General features: G+C 41.2%; 1 protein-coding gene across 6 annotated transcripts in view; it reads right to left on the minus strand.

The window, feature by feature from the left end:
- KCNMA1 (potassium calcium-activated channel subfamily M alpha 1) overlaps window positions 1-21,045 on the minus strand; it is an 818,234-nt gene that overhangs the window by 127,831 nt on the left and 669,358 nt on the right. For all 6 annotated transcript variants that reach the window (XM_027774363.1, XM_027774362.1, XM_006154895.3 and 3 more), the window contains exon 18: window positions 14,066-14,142. In XM_027774363.1, the coding sequence (XP_027630164.1) occupies window positions 14,066-14,142 (77 nt within the window). The remainder of the gene's footprint in view (window positions 1-14,065; window positions 14,143-21,045) is intronic.

Raw genomic sequence — 21,045 nt, forward strand, 5'->3', positions numbered from 1 at the left:
CCAGGATCATCTGAAGTGGAAACAACATCAGGATTATCAGAAAATAATACTAAGTGCACCGATTTTAACCGAACATACGGACAGTTCAGTCTTGCCAAACACTAAAACACTTTTGTGATGCGTCCTTACTGGTCACTACTTGCCTTACTTTTCTGATACAATTTTTTTGTCTTTTCCAAACTGGTGTTTCCTCTCTGAAGTTCTTTTTGTCAACACTGTCTGGCCTTACATCTCCACATGAGTTCAACAGAAGGAGACGATTGTAGTAATAGTATGTGACTTAACCACAACTGAGCCATAGTAACGGGCCACACCTCCAAAGAGGTGCATGCCGCCAAGCAGGCAGCCCCTGCTGTGAGAAGGCAGGTTTTTAAAACTGTGTGAACACTTTTAATATATTACCACTCCTCTGGGAACTGCTACTTCTCTTCCCACTTCAGAAAACACATAATGGGACTTTGTGTTTCAATTTAATGTCCCTTGAAAACGGAAATCTTTCCCCTTATAAGAAAAAAAAAAAAAGAATAGTAGAGAGGGAGACGAAAGGCAAGAGAGAAATGAATTAGGCAGTCTCCAAAGCACACTGGCTCAACTGGGAATCTGCGACCAAAGCAAGCTCCATAATAGTATAATGACCTTTAATGAGTGTCTTGGGAAACAATACAGCCCTAGCATAAAAGACAAAGGGCAAAACCCATCATGGTTCTGCTGACACTAATTCAAAATGATTTTCAGAACAACTAAAGAATGTAAGAGAAGTAATCTGATCCGCCCATCTGACCTCACTTTGATTCAAGGGCCCTTCTCCTGCCATTTCTAATTGTCAAACCCTCTACATTTCACATCTGCTCATATTTAATGAAAAGCCCACTCTCACCACTGCTCTTTGAGTCAACTCACTCTGTCAACCGGGCACCACCCAACCCCAGCACCAGCCATAGATGCCCAGGGACTGCTGCTGGAGCCCTGCCAGTGGAATGCCGTGTAGCAAGACATTTTTTTAATTGGAGAAGAAGGGCTTGTGTGGGTGCAGGAAGGGGCTCAAATTGGAATGAATTTTTCTAACTTATTATTAATGGTCAAAGGTGAGTGGTCTCACACAGGGACAGATGAAATCTGCTTTCATTTGATGGAGTGATGATGGCGGGAAGACGGATGAAACAGAGAAGGCAAACCACCCCCTGAGCTGTCAATAGCAGTTACAGCTTCACCATAAAGCCCAAAGCTCCATGTTTTCCACAGTGAGGCTGAGTTTAGTTGGTGTGGGGAAGACAGATGTATCATGCACAGAATGTTTCTGAAAGGACAGTACAATACCACCCCAAGTTTTTCTTCTCCTTGCCTTCATCAATGCCTGGATTAAATTGCAGAGCTGAGAAATCTCTCTAATTATGGTTTCTCTTTGGTAAAATGGACATTACACACATTAACATCATGAGTTCCAAACAGGAGTCAGAATTTGCTGTGACTGTTAATGGTCAGCATCAAGACATGACTATGGACCCCTAGCTAACAGCCAGAGGGTTCTCTTTTCACCAGAGAATCTCTGAAGAAGGATTTAGGATCTAGTAGTTACCTGGGAATAGACATTGCACATCAGGCAGACAGGTAACATAACCAAGGTGGTTACATCCAACACTGCCAATCTCAAGAAGATATGGCCCAGTCATGCCATCACGACTCGCTCCTTTGCTCTTCCTCCCAGCTTTGGTCTTTTACCCTGATGTTTTGCTGCACATCGTAGACAGATAAGCTCTTCGTGTGGCTATAATCTTGGTCATTCAATAGTGACATATGAAGTAGAGAGAACTCTCAAGAAAATAAAGGGATGAGGATTTACACTGTGAGAAAGATTTTAAAGGAAACTTCCTTTCCGGGATTTTAGCGCAATATGGTTGGGGCAGTCTAAAATACCTCTCAAAGCAACCTATTTTACATACTGTTTTTAAATGAATCTTGCCCCTTGACATTGCTCTGGAGGAATAGTGAATTATGAATCAGGGAGGATGATTCTCTGGTGCTATATCAAACTTTTCCAAATGCTTTTAATATAGCTTGATGCACTGATCTTGTCTCAGACCTGAACTGCAGGTTCAAACAACAGCTTCTGACATGCCCAATGCTCCCCTGTACTCAGTGATGTTAGGGTTCCCTCAGCCCTAGAAGTTCTGTGAATCTCAGTCATATAAGATGTTAGAACCACCTGCCATACCAGTGCAGGTAAATCAAGCATGTTTATTTCCCATAGGAATAAATGGCCGAAAGTTAAGTGCTCTCCTTTCTCCTTGTTGTATGAACTAACCTCTGCAGTGAAAGTTTAGTTCAACCAGCTCTGGCCACTTAGAAGGGAGAGGACAGATGGCAAAATGGTTACTCACAAAGTACTGATGCTTTGAAGAGGGAAGAAAGTAAGCACAGAAAGTATGGCTGCCTCCTATCTCCCATACTAGCTGAAATGTGAGCACAAAGCTACAGTCATATTTGCAGGACATCCACGTCCCAGAGCAGAACCACACCTCTCCTACACAGGGGTGAAGACCACATCCCACCATCTCAAACTTCATATAACATCACCTATAAACCTCACCAGTAAAACAGCAAAGTCCATGGTGTAGGCAAGGATAAGGGCAGTCTTGGGAATCTGGCACATTTCAGCCTTGTCACCTACCAACTGCATGACCTGCCAGAATCTTTAACCTCTCTGAGTCTGAGGGCAACAAAACAGACTGACCTCAACGCCTGAGCTATGGACTCAAGGAAATCCTGAAGGTTCTTGACTCACATTTTTTGTTGCCTTTTTGGATCATGGTTGCTATAAGAGACCTTATTTAAATAGGTGGCTATACTGCTGGGAAAACTAAAAATATGAATAGACCCGTCCTTTGACTAAGTTGTCTTTCCAAGGGCAAACTTCAGAATCCACCAGCCTTTGCAGGCTGGCAGATGTACAATGCATTTTTTCCAGAACACAGGACAAAATCTGGCACTGGAGGAATGAGATACAGGTTAGAGAGACACAATTAAGAAAAAAGGAACAAATAAACAAAAACAAAAACAAAACAAAACAAAGAAAGCATACATTCATCTGCATCTACAATCTGTTGTACAGTATTTTGGAGACTAAGCTCTTTGAAAGCAATGTAATGCTAGGGCTGGCATGTTTTGATACACTCTTTTCCTTCTTCCCTTCAATTCAATTTGATCCAATCCAGTTTATCACCATTCCCAAAATATGAAGGTACATGTTTCCACAAATTCTGTCATAATATAGTATTTGATATACTGCCTCTTTAATTTCCACAGATAGTTATTTAAAGGACTAAGAGGAAGAATATCACTGGGTTGTAATATCACAGTCCTGCGTTTATCGCAAGAAGCACAAAGAATTAACGAAATCAGAAGGGAGGCCTTCCTGGTCACGTACACAGAGACACAGGCAGCTGGGGCAACATATCACCACAAAAGAGATCACGTTGGGAAGAAAACATTAGCCCGATTGACTCACAGAACCACAGGGCACAACACGAGACAGGGATGATACCACAGACAGCACAGACACAGAACTGCATGTGTCGAGGTTAAACTTACAGGCACGGAAACTGGTGGAGCAATCATTAACAGAGACAGAAGAAAGTGGGAAGGCTCTCTCAAGGGTGTCCGTGTTACCACGCACACGGCCTGACATGCACGAGCAGTCACGCTCAGAACGTCCGCAATCAAAACAACATGCCCGTCTCATTCTCTTGTAGATGGACATCTTGGCTATAACCATGGGTTGGATGGGAGGAGAGGAGAGCGGTAGTTAATGGCAAGGTCACACACAGCAAGGCAGCTGGAAGGGAGCTGAAGGGATTTAACACAGGTCTTAGTTCACAGTAACAGTCTTGACCCAGAAAAAAAAAAAATGCAGAGTGATTGTTGGTAACAGTTTGGTTGTACATCAAAAAAACAGCGAAAATATAAATTGCCTTTATCGTCCCCCAGGGCTGTCGTGTATTATTTTTCTCCCCTAGGTAAAGAAGCAGTGACCACGGGAGAAGGGCATGGCTGGATACAATCATGTTCTTGGATGAGAAGAAACGAATTATACACAGCAAAAAATGGAACCAACATTTTTCCCCTGGCACAATTAATACAGGAGGACAAAATAGACATACTGCCAATCAATGAAATTAACTGCTTACTTGGTACAATAAATGGTTTTTGCAAGATGCAAAAAATATCTAGTATGTAGGCTTTCTAATTTCCATCTATTTCTGGGCATTAGGCAGACCTTGGGACAAGCTTTCATCAAATTAGATGTGAAACGATTACGTGTTAATATAGAATCTGAGGATGTCTTTGCTGAACTTCCCAAGAGTGAGTTTACATGATGGCTACAGGAATTTAAATTTACTCTTGACAGAACAAATATCCAAATCTGTCCATATAAGAAATGCAGCTACTCAAGGCTAATGCTGCGTATTTGACATTAAAGGCAGTTCACAAATAAGAAATCACCAAAAGCATATGAGATGTTGGTCTATTGGAATGCATTTAGTTACTCATGGGTGTATTTTCTGCTTAAAGCTAAGAGAATCTGAAAATCGCATCTGCCTTTCTCTACCCACCCACCAAAAATTCAGAAAGTAATCAGGCTATTGGTTAACTATACTTTCTTCTCTTATAAAGAACGTATTGGCTGGCCATGATGGATTAAAAATTGTAAAACACAAAAAAGAGAACAGATCCCACATGAAATATCTTACTGAGCATTTGTACATAGCCCTGAGAGCCCTTCTAAAGCTAGTGTCACGGGTTCTGCCCTGCCTGGGCATCCATCCCAAGTGCTAATCTACAAAACTTGCTGGATGTCACTGTAGTAGTTTCCAAGTGCTTTCCACCTTTGCCCTTCAAGTCAATTTATATTTCAGTACAACAAGAGAAGTTTTTGTACCTCTTTTGATGCTACAACAAGCAAACATGTTTGTTTATCACTTAGCATGAGCTGCCTGCTTCTCTCAGAGGGTGGGAGAAGAATTCATATTTATTCCAAACATCACAGCCAAATAGTAAACCTGAACCAGAGAGGTGTTATTCCCTGTGCCCACACCTTCCATTTTGAAAACCATTTTTCTCTTCTTTTCTTTTTCTTTGTAGAGAATGGTTGCACTCTTATTTTAAAATATAGCTTGTGGTTTTGCCCTCTTTGAATGTTACAGTCACCAGGAAGAGGGGTTTAAATCTCTCAAATGGGTCAAGTCCTGTTCTAAGACCTTTATGACTTGCCATACAGTATATTTGTCAAGCAAGGGTAACGTTATGATTGTGAAGAACAGGCACTGGGGGAGATGAATGAGAGATCTCTTCAGCAGCAACTCCATTCCTGTAAACTTGGCTCACAATTTTAGTGACATGTTCTTTTAGCATCCTAGCTAGTCAGTTGTTCAGATTATCATGCAGCCCCAGCCCTGTTCAAAGCATGATACATCATTCCTTTGAGCTTAGCTTTTACTGAAAAAAAAAAAAAAAAAAGAAAGGGGGAAAAAAAAAAGTTCCACTATAGCATTTAAATCAGAAGAATTTCGAAGGCATGGCATGAATGTCCAGACATTCCAAACAAACAGCAGAGACTGAAGTCAAGCCAAGCAAGGGAAAAAAGTCAACTGAATACATGAAAATAAATGTATTTCAAATGCATCCAGACCTGGGCTGCAACTTGGGATCCACTCCTTTTTCTTTCTCATTTCTTTTACTGAAAATATTGATTTGATATTTATACAAAGAAAGGAAACAAGGATTTTTTTTTTTGGTTTTGCTGTAGATAAATTGTTTTGAAAAAAATTTTTAATCAAATGCTGTAGCAGAGGAGAAGCCCATCAAACTCTGAAATGCTATGCTTCTCATTAGCAACAGTCCCTGGTTTTCATTTCCACACTGCCATTTTGGGTTCATATACAATAATAGAATCTGACACATTTATGGAGAAAGAAAGTTTATGTGTGTGTGTGTATACACACACACACACACATTGTCTTGAAGGAGTTGAAGGAGGGATGATGTGGATGGGATGACTTTTGAAAATATTTTGTCAAAGGTAAGCCCATCATAATTGATGATTTAAACCTCTTACTTGATAAGAGTTTAAGAGGAAAGATAATGTCAGACCAGTGGCTCTCAGGGACTGTTTGCAACTGTTATTGTTGGCTGTTCTGGAGACCATGCATTGTTCTAAAATTCATATTGTTAGCATGCAGGAACAGGCTGAAACTGGTAATCGAAGCAGCAAAAAACCATTTGCTATAAGAAGATTAACTGTTAATTATAAGCAGTCACATTCCAAAGCAGCATATGCATAGAAAAAGAAAACATGCTATTACTCGTCATTCCCTCCTAGTCATTTTAACACTCACACCAAATGCAAAATAGAAATCTCAAAAGACAAACAAATACCACCACCACACAAAAACCAAAAATCGTTAAGAATGATCGATGAAAGGCTCAAAGACAAGACTGAAACAGTTAAAAATGATTAAACCCCACACATTGACAAACCTTCCGGAGTCACAGTGTCTAGATCAAGATGCCACCAATTGGGAAGGTGGCCCTTTTTCTCTACTTCCAGAATAGTCCATTTTCAATGACCACCTGTCAAGGCTCTTCACCTACATCTTTCTGGGTCCACTTTCTTAGATGGTGAAGCCAATTCTGACCTCCCATCTGGTAGAGTGATCCAACAGGCTTGAAGAGTGGGTGCATCAGCAAGAAAGAGGCTTCCTCTGGGACATTATACAAATCATGAACAAGCTCTTTGACTAAAACCTGATGAGCTTTGCTTCCCTGATGGTAGATGTTCCAAGAGATTCTACTCTCTGTGTAAAATTACACACACAACTTGTAAAATAAAATTATATCAAACTTACGTTAAAGACCTCCTAATTTGGAAATCACTATCCCTCACCTCTCAACTCTTTCTCTCTGACTTTCTAATCCTTAAGTTTTCAATAATTGTTTCCTTAGGTTAGAAGGTTAATTTCAGGTATCAGAGTTCCACTTAAAACTCCCAAGGTTTCAAACAGCAGCTTTGAAAGTGTCAACATTTATTTAAAATAGATGTTTCTTATCTATTCCTTGGCCACACAATGTCCTCTCTTCTTAGGTGTTTGCTGATATTCTTTCTCATATTGTTACTCAATGCTCCCTTCCCAAAGGCCAATCCTTAGGAAAGGTTTTCCCCAGAATTTCAATGGTGACACAAAGTGGATCTATGAGGACATCTAGTGGATTGGCGTGGAAGAGCAGGCAACCTGAAATAGCTGGCCTTTCTATGAAAGGAGCAAAGAGTGTCTTGCTGTCTCTAAGAATTGAAATGTCTATCGTGCCATTTCAATTCACTGGCTTCTTGCAATCCACAGCAGGTGCATAGGAGCAATGGGGATGAAAGGTCGAGAGGTCCTAAGAGATGATCCTTGGTGGTCCAAGTGGTAACTTGCAAGTACTTGGCTCTGTAGCCAAGGACAGCAGAGTAGGACTACTTCTGCATCAGCTGACTGGCGCTCCCCAAAGCAGCCGCTTCCTGAGACAGGAACAGACAAAAGTGTTTCTCCAGTAGGTGTGAATACTGTAGTTACTTATTCAGTCTCAGAGTTCCTGGAACTTTACACTCAATTAATTGCCCTCATAGGCTGACTTAGCTCTGGAAAAGCAGAAATATAAGGGTCTGGGGACTCCGTTTTCTCTTTGGCCCACATCATAAGGTTCTTGTTCTTGGACCAGTGCCACAGATTCAAAGAGATGATGTGGTTGCCAAGAATTAGACACCAGGTCTCACCTTCCTCCAAAGAACTCTGTCCTAGCAGTTTTACAATCAGAGAAAAGGCTTTTATGTGATTTTCTTCACCACAATGAAGTGGTTCATCCAATATCTCCATTATGACTTCCTAGTACTATTTATAGAGACAAAATCAAAGTATTTCCCTAATGGACATCATCAAAGCTATCTGTTTACTCTTGAGTGTTTAAAATGGAAAGGTTGCTCAGATGTGCTCTTGGACAACTTTTGCTCTACTTTCCAAGGTCATGCTCATGAGAAAGGAAATCTGTAAGAAAGCAGCTGCTGCAGACAGAGCTCAGTTACTGCTCTTTCCTCTAGTCAAACTGACAATCAGCTGTCAGACACAGGTTCTCTGCTGCTTAGCCCTTCTAAGCCAAGCCTGGAATGGAAGGGAGAGTTGGATTCCATCCTATCCTCAGCACCATCTGCCTCCTACATCAGCAACCAAATTGTCAGCCAATTTCCAATTGCAGAATCTTAATTTCCAGGGTGGATTGGAAGGGGCATGAAAAACAGTGCTGGACTGTGAGGCCCAGTTTTCCAACTGCTAGAGGGAAAATATTTTAGGTTTCAAATGGAGCAAATTCAAGGGAAGACTGGTGGAAAGAAAAAACAATCCTGCCATTCAATTCATAGACACTTTTCAGATTGTGACCTCACTTCTAAAATCAATCGAAGGAAGGAAGGATTATTTTCAAGCATAAACCCTGGAGCTGCTCTTCAAGTTCTCAGCAACAACTACAAATGTAAATTAAAATGTCCATAAAGGAAAAAGTCCACTGAGGTTTAAATTAGAGGTGTTCATTTAATGTGGTACTAGGAATCAGCGGACATTCTTTCAAGTCCTATAAATGAAGAATGATGTCTTCACTTAGTAAAATTCCTCCATAACCTGGAGGAAGAAGAAAGGCCCTCTCCGTGATTTTTGAAGAATGTAAAGAGGGGAAGGAAACAGCTAGTTAATGTCAACAGCGCAGACACCAACCCAGTTTATTCTGCCTAGGGAAAGCAAAAGAATTTGGCACTTCTAATTTGTTTGTTGATTGACATCACATTTTCCCTCTGATTCTGCAGGATCACTAGATATAGCAGGCAGTTCTGCAGGTATGAAAGTAGCTCATGCCCTAAAGCCATCCTTTAACGTGTTCTGCAGATAAAGGGAGCCACAGGGTCAATGTTGGTAGAATTGTGCATTGAGTTGAAGAAGGTCATTATTTTGTTTTGGTTTTGAGTTGCGCTTTCTTTACCCTCTAAATACTGAAGATGGCCAAAATCGGATGATTAACTTGCCTCTTCTGCTCCAAAGAAATTTGAGATGACTGAGTGCTGAAATATCTTCTCCAAATTCCAGAGCCATCAGACCGAAGTGGTCTACAGGTTGGATATCATTTTCAGTGGTCTTATATATGCAAGTCAAGACCTGATGCTTACTGCTGGTATCACTGAGAGCAACATTGCTCTAAGTCACAAACCAAAATACTGGCCTTAAAAGCTCTTCCTCAAAGGCCATATCTTGTTAGCTGAAAGAGGGTCTTACTTCTTGAGTAAGGTAGAGGCTCAGAAACTTCCAATGACTTGTTCAGACTTCTATTTAGCTCCTTACTAAAATAGAAGGTTCTCCTTGAGTCATCTTTTCTACCTTAAACAAGGAAATGGATCTTCCAAGATGTCTGACTAAAGATCATAGAGGAACTGGATATATCCTCCTGGATATTGACTAAAAGAAAAACTATTTTAAAGCAAGGTAACCTCATAGACTGTAGGAAATAATTACCACTGTGAAAATACTTGTCTCCAGGAAATCAGTTTAGATACTTACACTGCCAAAGTTAGGTTTCCAGTGAATTCTCTAGCAAGCACTTTTTTTGTACAGAGAGACATAGACACTGTAATAAACACATTATTCTCTCTATGGACTACCTCTACACATATATATAAAAATATATACATTTTTACATATAAAGTATCAGTACATATCATATATATATCACAACACAGGAATATATATGTAGCATATGTGTTTCCTTCAGGAAAGAAATTCAAGCTCAATAGCAGAGGAGACCAAGTATAATTAATTAAAAGCCAGCATGACAATGACCCACAATTGATGAGGCATCCAGAGCTACAGTGGTAATTACCTCAGCCTAATCAGTGCCCCTTAAAAGTCCTGAGACAAGGCCTTCAAGAGAAACACACTGTTGTCAAGGTCTTATTTTCAAATGGAAAAATAAGACAGTGCCTGAAGCTGACCAGAGGCTGATGGGGTAGGGAAGATGAACAGAGAGTGGGCTCCTTGTAGACTCTCTAGCTCCAGGCTACTCTGTAGACTGATTTGGGGGATGAAGGAATTAGGGAATGATGTCACTGCTACATGCAACATAAATATCAAAAGTAAAAAAGAAACTGAAATTGTACAGAAAATAAAAGAAGTATCCCTTCTAAAGAAAGACAGGGGGAACTGGACTCCGGGCTGCTGGGAACCCGTTTTACTCACAATATATCACTACCAGTGTGCAGTTAAAATAGAGTAGGGGCCGTATTCCAAGGCAGCAAAGAGAAAAAAAATAAATCAAAGATATGTCAATGATTAGAAGTTAAAGAAAATTCCTTTAAACACATCAATCTAGACATGACTTGTTCCCTAGGACTCCACCCTTTGGCAAACTTTTAGAGGCTGGGGGGGGAATGTAAATCATTAGATCAGTTTTGTTATACAGAAAAAGAAAATAGTTAAACAGTTGACTGAAGGCTTGCTCCTTGGCCAGACAGTTGAATTAACTCTCTTCCTTGATGCAGAGCTATGAAAAAATGGAGAGAAATGTAAAAGTTAATCTATACTACCACAAGATTTCCAGAAATGGAATGTCCACACTCGGTATTTCTCCACATGACATAAAATGTTGAAAGTTACTGAATGGAAGTGAGTTGGGAGGTAGGGACGGGGTTGAAATGGGAAAGATTGGGTTAGGATAGAGGGTTAGGAAGCTGTGGACAAAGACTGTCATTAGCTCTGTCCTCAAGGAGATGTATCATTCCAGGATGAATTACTGATATCTGGACTAACAGGTTGGACAAATGACTATGTGGGTCACCTGTCTTCTCCATGTTATAAAGACATGGGACAACGTCCATCCAATGGCATGGGAGCCTTCCAATGCATTAATAACAATCCTAGCTACTTCTGAAAGCTTTTTTTGTAACTGATGCACAATTTCCTCACTTGTCTGACCTGCATGGGAGGTTTATGTTCAATAATTTATTTTATTCTAATGACCCTTCCCTCCCCGCTCCTCACATCTGCAGTCTGCCCTCTGTGCTTTGGCTTTTTAATTACAAAGAATATTCGGACAATTTTGATTGTCATCAAATATTAACCTCTTAACTGAGGGCCTTTGTGAGATGAAGAGCCAAAGGCAGTGGGGGTGGGAGAATGCAGAAAGAAGGGGCAAAATCCTTGTAACACTGACTTGGCTTAGAAATAGTCCTTTTGCAGCAGTCTGTACCTTGTATCATGTGAGATTAGAAGCTTCACCAGTTCAACCAACTTTAAGAGAAATGATGATAATAAAATTATTTTCTAACAATTATGTGCCTCTCCCTTCAAGATGAAGCTAAAGTCCACTGCTATTGGCTTACCCGAAAAAAAAAAAATACCTTAGAGGTCAAATCCTTATTTCTAGAGTCTGAAAATTGGCTTCTGTTTTCTACTATAGTGTCCTGTGAGGGGCATTCCAGTATCAGAGCAAGAATTAAGGAAGTTCTCTCTTCATCCTTCCACTTCCACTCTTGCCTTTTGGTTCTGTTCTCTATCCAGCCATTAGAGAGATCTTTTCAACTAGAATTGAGGACGTTATTCCTTCACTTAAGATCTACCAGTGGTTGCTCACTACAAGATTAAACCCACATTTCTTACCATGGCCCTGGCCTTCCTCTCCGGTCTCATTTCATACCACTCTCTCCAGCAATGTCATTGGTTTCATTGGCCTTTTCCCTCCCATCTTCAAACACTACAGAGTGATTCTTGTCTCTTGGCCTCTGCCTCTGCCTTTGCTCTTCTCTCTACCTGGACTGGGTCTCATCTTCAACATCAGCTCCCAGCTGAGGTCCTCCTGACTTTACAAGGTATAAAGTAGCATCACTATAAGATTACTCACACTCTCAGGCAAGCTTTCCTCTCTTAGCACTAGGCCCTCTCTATATTGACTTAGTTGTGACCATGATTATGGTTTGCCTCCATCCACTACAGTGAAGGTTTCAGGAGGACAGAGACATTTTTCATTCATCTCTCCATCTCTGGCACCAACAATAGCACCTTGCATGAAGATAGTACACAAAAATATGTGAATGACAAATCATTAAGTGAACCAGGCTTGCCATTTCATTGATACCACCACGAAAAGAGGCTCAGAAAATACTCTGTCATGGATCACGGACCTCAACACTTCTTGCCTTTCCCAACCCTTTCACTGTAAAAGTTCCCTCACAAAAGAGTTTATCCTCTTATACTTGTCATTTTCTTATTTACCTGAACCCTTGGAATGTTGTGTTCCTTCTGATGGCAATAGTCTAGGAGAGGCCTAGTCCACTAAGCCAGCCAAGCATAACTGTTGGTAAGAGCCTTTTGAGTTATGGAGTCTGGGGGATTGGACGAGGAGGGAGGTTTATTCTGTGTTTTATAGTCTCTTAGATGCTTTCCTGAGTAAGTTGTCCAGAACTGAGGCGTTCTTGGGTCTCATAAAGTAGAAAGTTCTTATTCTGAGGTAATCAGTGAATACACTATGTGGCAAGAGTTCTGGGGTTAAGGACCATAGTGTTGTCAGTGGAAGGGGGCAAGTAAAACAATGAGTCTAAGCTGCCTCAAACTTGGGAACCAGATGGAAAGAACTTCCACAGAATGTTTTCAAAACCAAGAGAGTACCCATAGGTATTTGCCCCAGAGATTCGGTAACTTCTTTGTGTTCCAACGAAAGAACATTGATATCCTACTCATTGTACATTAACAGTGTCCCCCTTTCTGAGTATAATGAAAAAGATTCTTGCTCTATTGGTATATCCCAAGAGCAGTGCTCTTTGGTCTAGTTTCTGCTTGTGAAAAAATATTCTGTGGGGTGATCTGCCATTACTTATCGAACACAAGATCACTCCTCTTACAAAATAGATTTGGAAACTCAGAGAACAGTATTAGGAGAGGCCTTTGGGTGATCCAGGATCCCTGTATGTTGGCTGTATGACTGTCAGCAGCCTCATCCTCTCAGGTAACTTGGAAGGTAACTTGGAAGCTTACCTTCTTCTTTTTGTAATAACACCTCCTGCCAATTACACAGAGTTATGATGAGGATCAAAGCAATGATCATAAGGAGCTCTTAAAACACTAAATCACATAGGAAAGAAGGCATCATTATTTTTATTTTCTCTAAGGTTGAGAACAATTTCTATTAGGCAATGCAGTATAATTACTGCAAAAGGCACAATCTTCACAAGGCAAAGGCTACTTTATGTCATGGAGCTCATAATACAATGTTCCTGACTTGCTTTATCTTTCTCAAGAGGCCCCACTGACAAGATGCTTAACAGAGTCTTGAGACACAATATTCCAGAATCTACTTAGCCCAATCTAGTTTACCACAAAAGAGCAATGGTACTTAGGGTGCGTCTTTGGGACAATAACAATTGAACCCATTGGTAGTGGCAATATTATTTTCTTAGGGCAGTCTGAAGGTATCGTAACTGAAAACTCTGGCCTTCGGTACAGAGTTTGGTACCTGAAGGCCTTTGGTACCTGCAGAAAACTCAAATGGAAAATTAGGAAGCTCCTATTTTGGAGACCTAGTTCTCAAACTGTTTTACTCTCACCCCTAATATGGCCATCTTTACACTGGCGGCTTCTCCCCACTGGAAATCACTACACAAAAATAGTCTCACCTCTGTGGCCTTAGCTGTCTTCCCTTTTGTACAACATCCTTGACTGTGGGAGACTGCACTCATCTAACTGGGTTCCCTGATAAAGTCAAGAAGTGGGAATTATATACTAGCTTCCACTCCTAGGTGTTGGTGATAATGGTGCATCCTCTACTCTAGCAAAATGAGGACACATATTTATTTCATGTCCCTTTAAACTGCTGAGTGAAACATAAACATACTCTAGAAAACTCTTGATGTTTAGTGTTTCTCTAACAAGAAAAGGGGAAGGAAAACGAATTGGGGGAATAGGAAGGAGAGAGGGAAGGGAGGGGGGAAAAAAACACTACTTACGCCGTTTGCAGCCGCATTTTTTTATTCTTTTGGGATCTGTGATGTCATCATGACAGGCCTTGCAGTAAAAAAATGCCCTGGAGAAAGAGAATGGAAAAACTGACACATTTCATAATCCACCCAAATGAAATGAGTACCACATTTCCTCTGCGGTGGTGCCAAATTAATGAAACACGCCAGCACTAATTTCCTTTAATCTTTTGAAAGGTTTAGACGTTTGCAGACGGAAATGTTTGTTGCAAGACCATTTATTTCAAACACAGGATTCTGTGATGTGAGTTAGTGCTTCTTTTCATAAACTTCCATTTGAGAAAGATCTAGGAAAAAGGCTGCTGATGTGATACGCTGGGTCAACTGGCTCATCTTTTTTTCATTTTCGAAAACAGCATTCGAGGCTGCTTGTCACAACACGTAGGCAGTCAGCCCTGGGCCCTTGGTGATGAAGTTAAATAAAACTCCCAAATCCCCAGAGTCTGGTCAAATGGATATTAAAGGGAACACAAGTATGATGCCCCTCGGTCAAATAAAAACATTAACCCTGTCACTTTGAAAGCACCTTTTCTTGTTAGTTATAGTGATTGAGAGTTGAAGAGGAGGGTGGATGGAAAAACAAAAGCAATGAATTGAGCTTTCTCTGTTAAGCTCGTTCTGGGATTGCTTGGACCATTTTACTCCAAAGCTAGCTGGACCAACTCCCATGTCATCCAGCACTGAGAACATGTAATAAATGAAGGTTTTCTTCTCATTATGGAACAAAGCTCAGATGACCATGGCAAAGGGGTGAGCAGAGACCACTGAGGGGATGGAGTGATAGAAGAAAGAGACTTGGAAGAAGTAACTAAGAAAAGTCCCTAATTTGTCCTAAGTGCCAATATGTGCTTGCAAAGTCTATTGACCGTGTCAGGATAGTCTGGATGAGACAAAATACGATCATTTAAAATCACAGTGCCTAGAAGAACGGCACGGGATCTCTGTAGTAGAGAGGTGATAAATTCATTGGAACAATCTTGTAACCTCTTGGATTCAGGAACCAACAAAATCCGTCTTAGCGCCTTCACCACTCCCAACATGAAATGAAAAGTCAGGGATAAATCTGGTCTTTCTTTGATGAGGGCTAAAGAAATAAACACAATTCTTGACCATGTAATTCCTCAATTTCTTTTTATGTTTCTTTTTTTTTTTTAAACAGGACTTGCATTTATGATTGGCGTCAGTTAAACACCAATGTTTCTAACTTCGGGACTTTGGGATCTGGAAGAGATCTTTGAGATCTCGCAGCCAAAATCTCTGGAATACAGTGTCCTCATCAGTAAATTGTGGAGGTTGTCATGACCTTCCCAAAGTCATCTCATGCTGGAGGCCTGGCCGCCCTTGGACTTCTAACTCCAAGTCCAGATTATCTTCTATACTAGCAGCTTCTCTAATATTTCCTTAAAGGTCAGCTGCTATTCATGTTGCAAAGCAAGATAAAAATGAGAAGAAAAGGTAGCTGACTATTTGCTCTACATGGTAATGTGGTTAAAACCTAACCATGATGGTCTGCCTTGAAACAGGAACAACAGGAAAACAGAAAGCACCCAGTTGGAAATGTAGCATTGCTCCTACTACCGCTGGGCATTTTCCCTGCCATTTGAATCTCCTACATAAAATTATGATAATGGTAATAATAATAATAGTTAGCATTTATGGAGTGCAGACTATAAGTCCAGTCACTATTCTAGGAATCTTATCTGCATTACCAATTTGATTCTCAAACAACCATGTGAAAGAGGTATAATTACTATCTCTACGTTACAGGTTAGGCAACTGAAGCACTGAGAGACGAAGTGACCTGCCCAAGGTCACACAGCTAAGAGTGGAAAAGCCAGGATCCACATCCACACTGTCCAGCACTGGAACCTCTAAAGAGATCATGAAATCATAATTCCAAAAAGACTGTTGAAAAAAATATGGTCTGATTACTTCATGAATTAAAGCTGGGTTCCTTTTTAAATGTTGCATTTTTAATTGTCAAGAACTTTTGTATATTTGTGGTGTACAGCATGTTTTGAAATGTGTGTACATTATGGAATGGCTAAATCAAGCTAATTAACAAACATTGCCTCATATACTTGTTTTCCTTTTATGGTGAGGATTCTTAAAATCTACTCTTCTTACTAATTTTCAAGTATACAATACCTTGTTAACTATAGTCACCACGTCGTTCAATGGATCTACTAAATAAATCCCTCTGTCTAACTGAAATTTTATACCCTTTGGCCAACATTTTTCTTTCACCCCTAGTCCCTGGATATCACAACTCAAATCTCTGCATCTGTGAGTTTGGCTCTTTTAGATTCTACATACACGCTTGTTTGTTTTTGTTTTTGTTTTTAGAGATTTTTGCTATAGGGCACGTGGGCTTGCCAGAGAGACGGAGTCAGAGAGACAGAAAGCGAAAAATCATTCCCCGGGAGAATGGCCACACTGAAATCCCTTCTCCTCCATTCTCCTCTCGGGATTTTGGGCACACAAATGCACACGCCTGGCATGATTTTTAAGCCACCTGGTCCAGGACTTGAACCATGGTCCATTACGTGGGATCCAGTAACATAACCATACACCATCTGCTGGTCCCTAGGTGCACACTTGTCCATGTGAGAACATGTGGTGGCTATCTTCCTGTGCCTGGTTTTACTTCATTTAACATGGTGTCTTCCAGAGTCAGACAAGGGAGGTTAATGAGTAAAATGAGGCAAAGGTCAGGAATGTCCATTGTGACCTGTAGACATGCCTACCCACCTGGAGAAGACAGAATATCTAAGCTCTGGCTGATTTTTGCTATGGGATATTTCTTTGTCAGCACCATTCTCTTTCCCACCTGTCTCTCTCTGCCATCCCTTCTTGGCAAAGCTCCTACCTTCCTGCATACCAGCGACCTGAGCACAGAGTGTTGGTGGGAAAAGGAAACACACTGATTTCACTTTAAATTAAAGGCCCCAGATTCCAGGGCCTTTTCCACATCCCTTGGGATCTACTCCATTCTCCTGGTGCTTACTTTCCCACTCCCAGAACAGCTCTCTGCTCTTCTTACTACTTCCTCTCTCACTCACCCTACCCCTTCCTCAAGTGACCTTTAGCTGCTGACCTTGCCTCACATATCAAGACAACCAGCTCTAGGTCCTTCAAGGCCTGCCCTCATTCATTCCCCTGACTCTTCTGTGTCATGACACGGTAGTGGTGACACTTCTCTACTTAAGGATAACGCTCCTGCTGGCAGCCATTCCTACACTACAGCTTCTCCAGCCTCTGATAGCCCTCTCTCCCTTTGGTCCTGAAGATCTCCAGCTAACACAGCTCTTCTCTGTTGCTATCTCTGGGGAGCTTTACTATCCCTAGTTGTTTGTTCTTAATTTACTGCCTACAGTTTGATGTAATCCCTTCGTAAAACTCTCCTTTTCAGGGTACCAGCAGTTAGTGTAATGGCTATGTCGCTGGACTCCCATGTAGTCAACCGCAGTTCAAGTCCCAGACCCAGTGGATTAAACTCACGCCAGGCGCGTGTGCATGCGTACCCAAGATCCCAAGAGGAGAATAGAGGAGAGGGGACTGTGGTGCGGTCATACGCCCTGGGGGGTGATTTCTCACTTTCTATCTCTCTGTCTCTCTCTGTCTGTCTGGCGAGCACATGTGTCCTATAGCAAAAACCTCTACAAAAAAACAAACAAACAAACAAACAAACAAAAAAACTCTCCTTTGGGGATCAGCAGTTGGCTTAATAGCTATGTCACTGGACTCCCATGTAGTCGACCATGGTTGGAGTCCCAGGGCCAGTGGCTTAAACTCACATGGGCATGTGTGTATGCATGCCCAAGATCCCCAGAGGAAAATGGAAGAGATGGGATTGCAACGTGACCAGCTCCCCTGGGGAGTGATTTCTCACTTTCTGTCTCTCTGTCTCTCTCTGTCTTTCCAGCGAGCGCACGTGCCCTATAGCAAAAACCTCCCCCCCCCCAAAAAAAAAAACCTCTCCTTTTTATCCTTTACATGTGCCATCTGTTTCTTGCTAAGACCCTCTTTGGTATAGCATCCACATTGGCAGCTCCACCTTTTTCCAGATTCTTATATCCAACTATTTCTGTTTTGTTTTGTTATAGGGCACGTGTGATCAACAAAGATCAGGAAAAGTGAGAAATCGCCCCTCCGGGTGTAGCCATACTGCAATCCTTTCTACTTCACCTTCCTCTCAGGATTTTGGGCACACATACACACACATGTACCTGGTGTGTTTTTCAATTCACCAGGTCCAGCAATCAGCCATGTGGGATCCAGTTGCCTTAACTTCTGTGCCACCTACTGGCTCCCAAGTGTCTTAATTATGTCCCCATGTGTTTTTAGTAGTATCTCCTACTTAATATACCCCAAATGGAGTTCCTAACTCCTTACTACACAAAACTTGCTCCTCCTTTAAGTACCCCCAACTCAGGAAGATGTAGTCATCATCTATCCAATTACTTAAGCCTCAATTATAAGCATCCAATTATTTAATCCCAGTAGGGTAGAAAGTGGGAAAAAAGAGGAATCCTCCTTTACTTTTCTAGCCACATTTTGTTTCTGGGTTCCCTGAGCACAACCAACTTCCACCATAGGTTTTCTTCTATCTGATGTTTGCACGATGGGTTCTCTCCTCTCATCTCTGTCTCTGTTCAGTGCCGCTCCTCAGAACAGCATTTACTCATTCCTAATCTAAATAAGTGATCCTGCAGTGATTCTTTCAGTATTCTCTCCTCTCTAGAACAGGAGCCCTCTGAGAGCAATGACTTCTCTCCATTATTCACCATTGTTTCCCTAGCACCAGTATAAAAACCTCCTAAACATTAAGTGACTTATAGACATTTGATAAATGGATTAATGAATAAATATGTGAATGCTATAAAATGTTTGGGTCTGCCATTTTTTTAGGAGAAATCAATAATAAGGATTTTTATATAAAAGTTCATGACTTTCTTTTTCACTTTACAACTAATTTATTATAATATTATATTATATTATATTATATTATATTTTTAGAGGTTTCTGCTCTAGGGCACATGTGCTTGCTGGAGGAAGAGAGAAGATGGTGTCAATAAGAGAGAAGACAGTGTCAATAAGAGGGAAGGTGAGAAATCACCTCCCAGGTGGCTGGACTCCCACATGGCTGATCACAGTTTGACTCCCAGACCTGGTGGTTTGAAAATCATGTGCCATACCACAATTCCTTCTCCTCCCAGGATCTTGGGCACACATGCAAATGCACCTGATGTTATTTTCAAGCCACTGGGGCCAGGACTTGAACCCCAGTCAGCTATGTGGGAGTCCAGCGTCATAACTGCTACATTATCTGCTGGCCCTGTAATTTACTATTTTTTAATGGTGACTCCAAAGAATCTTCAAGCTAAACTGAGTCAATGGGCCACCATTTTGTGACTCGTATATAAAAGACTATGCTCCAAGATGACTGAAAGAGGAAAACACTTAGTGGCAAGGAACAAAGGTGAAGCACAGCACTGCCTATCCGCAAGTGACTTTTAAGACTAGAGTTGGCTGATTTCACTGCATATTTTCTAAAACTCTGCATCAGAGTGTCCCTATGACCTAGAATTCATTAACTTCTTTTGTTGCTTTTTTGCAGCAGAGGGTACAGACTCAATACCAGATCATCATAATCTACTTTTCCATTTTTACAAAACTTGTTTCGTTTCATTCAAATCTCCAATGTCCTTTCTGTGGTTTTCTGCAGCCTTCATCTATTTGAAATCCCCTAACTGACAGCATTTGCTCTGACACATCACACACCACGGAAAATTACAGGCTGGTGTTGTAGCTGATTGTGTCAGCATGTATTTGTGAATACCATAAAGCACTGAAATGAGACATATTGCACTCCCTAATACAGGAGGTAATTTGTTTTTTGGACTGCCTGGTATTTGTGACATTCATTAGTGAGGGATGCAATAGGAAATAGAATTACACAAATGGGAGCTTCATGTTCTATTTGCTATCTGGGAGGTATACACACATGATGTATGGAGCCACTGTGCTCCCCAGCCTCATGTCCTGCTGCTGAGATGCTGCTTCGAGCTTTTGTGTCCCTGTCTGCATGAGAGCACAATCTTTTCTTCCACAGGACCTGGAGGGGAGGCGATGGCTTCAGGCCCAGCTTCAGGCCCATTCAGGCCCCTTTCCCTTCTCAATTGAACCCAGTTGTCAGAATGCCCCTGAGGGATAGATAGTGAGGTCCTCTAAACAGGGCAGGGAGTTATTTCTCTCCCACAAGTGAGTAATGACAATCTTTTCCCAATTAAAGTTATTAGAGAGCTCAGTTTAAAGACACTTTCTTTTTTCTTCTTCTCACAATGGTTTAAATTTTTGTCCTTCCCCAAACTCATGTTTTAATTTAATTACCAATGTAATGATATCAAGAGATACAGCCTATAAGAGGTGAATAGGGCATGAGGGCTCCGCCCTTATGGGTGGGTTTTATGTCCTTAAAGAAAAAAAAAAGAGGCTTTCAGGAGTGGATCCTCTCTTGCTCTCTCTTCTCTCTTGCACGCTGCCTTCCACCATGGGATGATGGAGCACAAAAGCCTTCACTAGATGCCGACACCATGCTCTTAACTTCCCAATCTCCAAAACGGTGAACCAAATAAAATTTCTATTCATTATAAATTATCTAGTCTGTGGTATTCTGTTATAGCAGCAAAAAGCAGACTAAGATGCTCTTCCACCTCACATTCCCTTTATCCTAAAAGCTTTTGTAACTAGTATGGCTTATGTGCTAGAGTGGGTGAGGAGACAGAAAATCACAAGCACCAGTTGTCACATATCACCATTCTGTGCTCAGCACGTCAGACTCGCCCCTCAGCAAATCAGTAAGAGGACAGTCTCTGGAATCGAACTTTCTAGCTTTAAATCCTGGCTTTCTTGCTCACTAGCAGTGTGAATTTGGGCAAGATAGTTAA

The sequence above is a fragment of the Tupaia chinensis genome, unplaced genomic scaffold (genome assembly GCF_000334495.1).
Source record: "Tupaia chinensis unplaced genomic scaffold, TupChi_1.0 Scaffold000424_1, whole genome shotgun sequence".
NCBI lineage: Eukaryota > Metazoa > Chordata > Mammalia > Scandentia > Tupaiidae > Tupaia > Tupaia belangeri.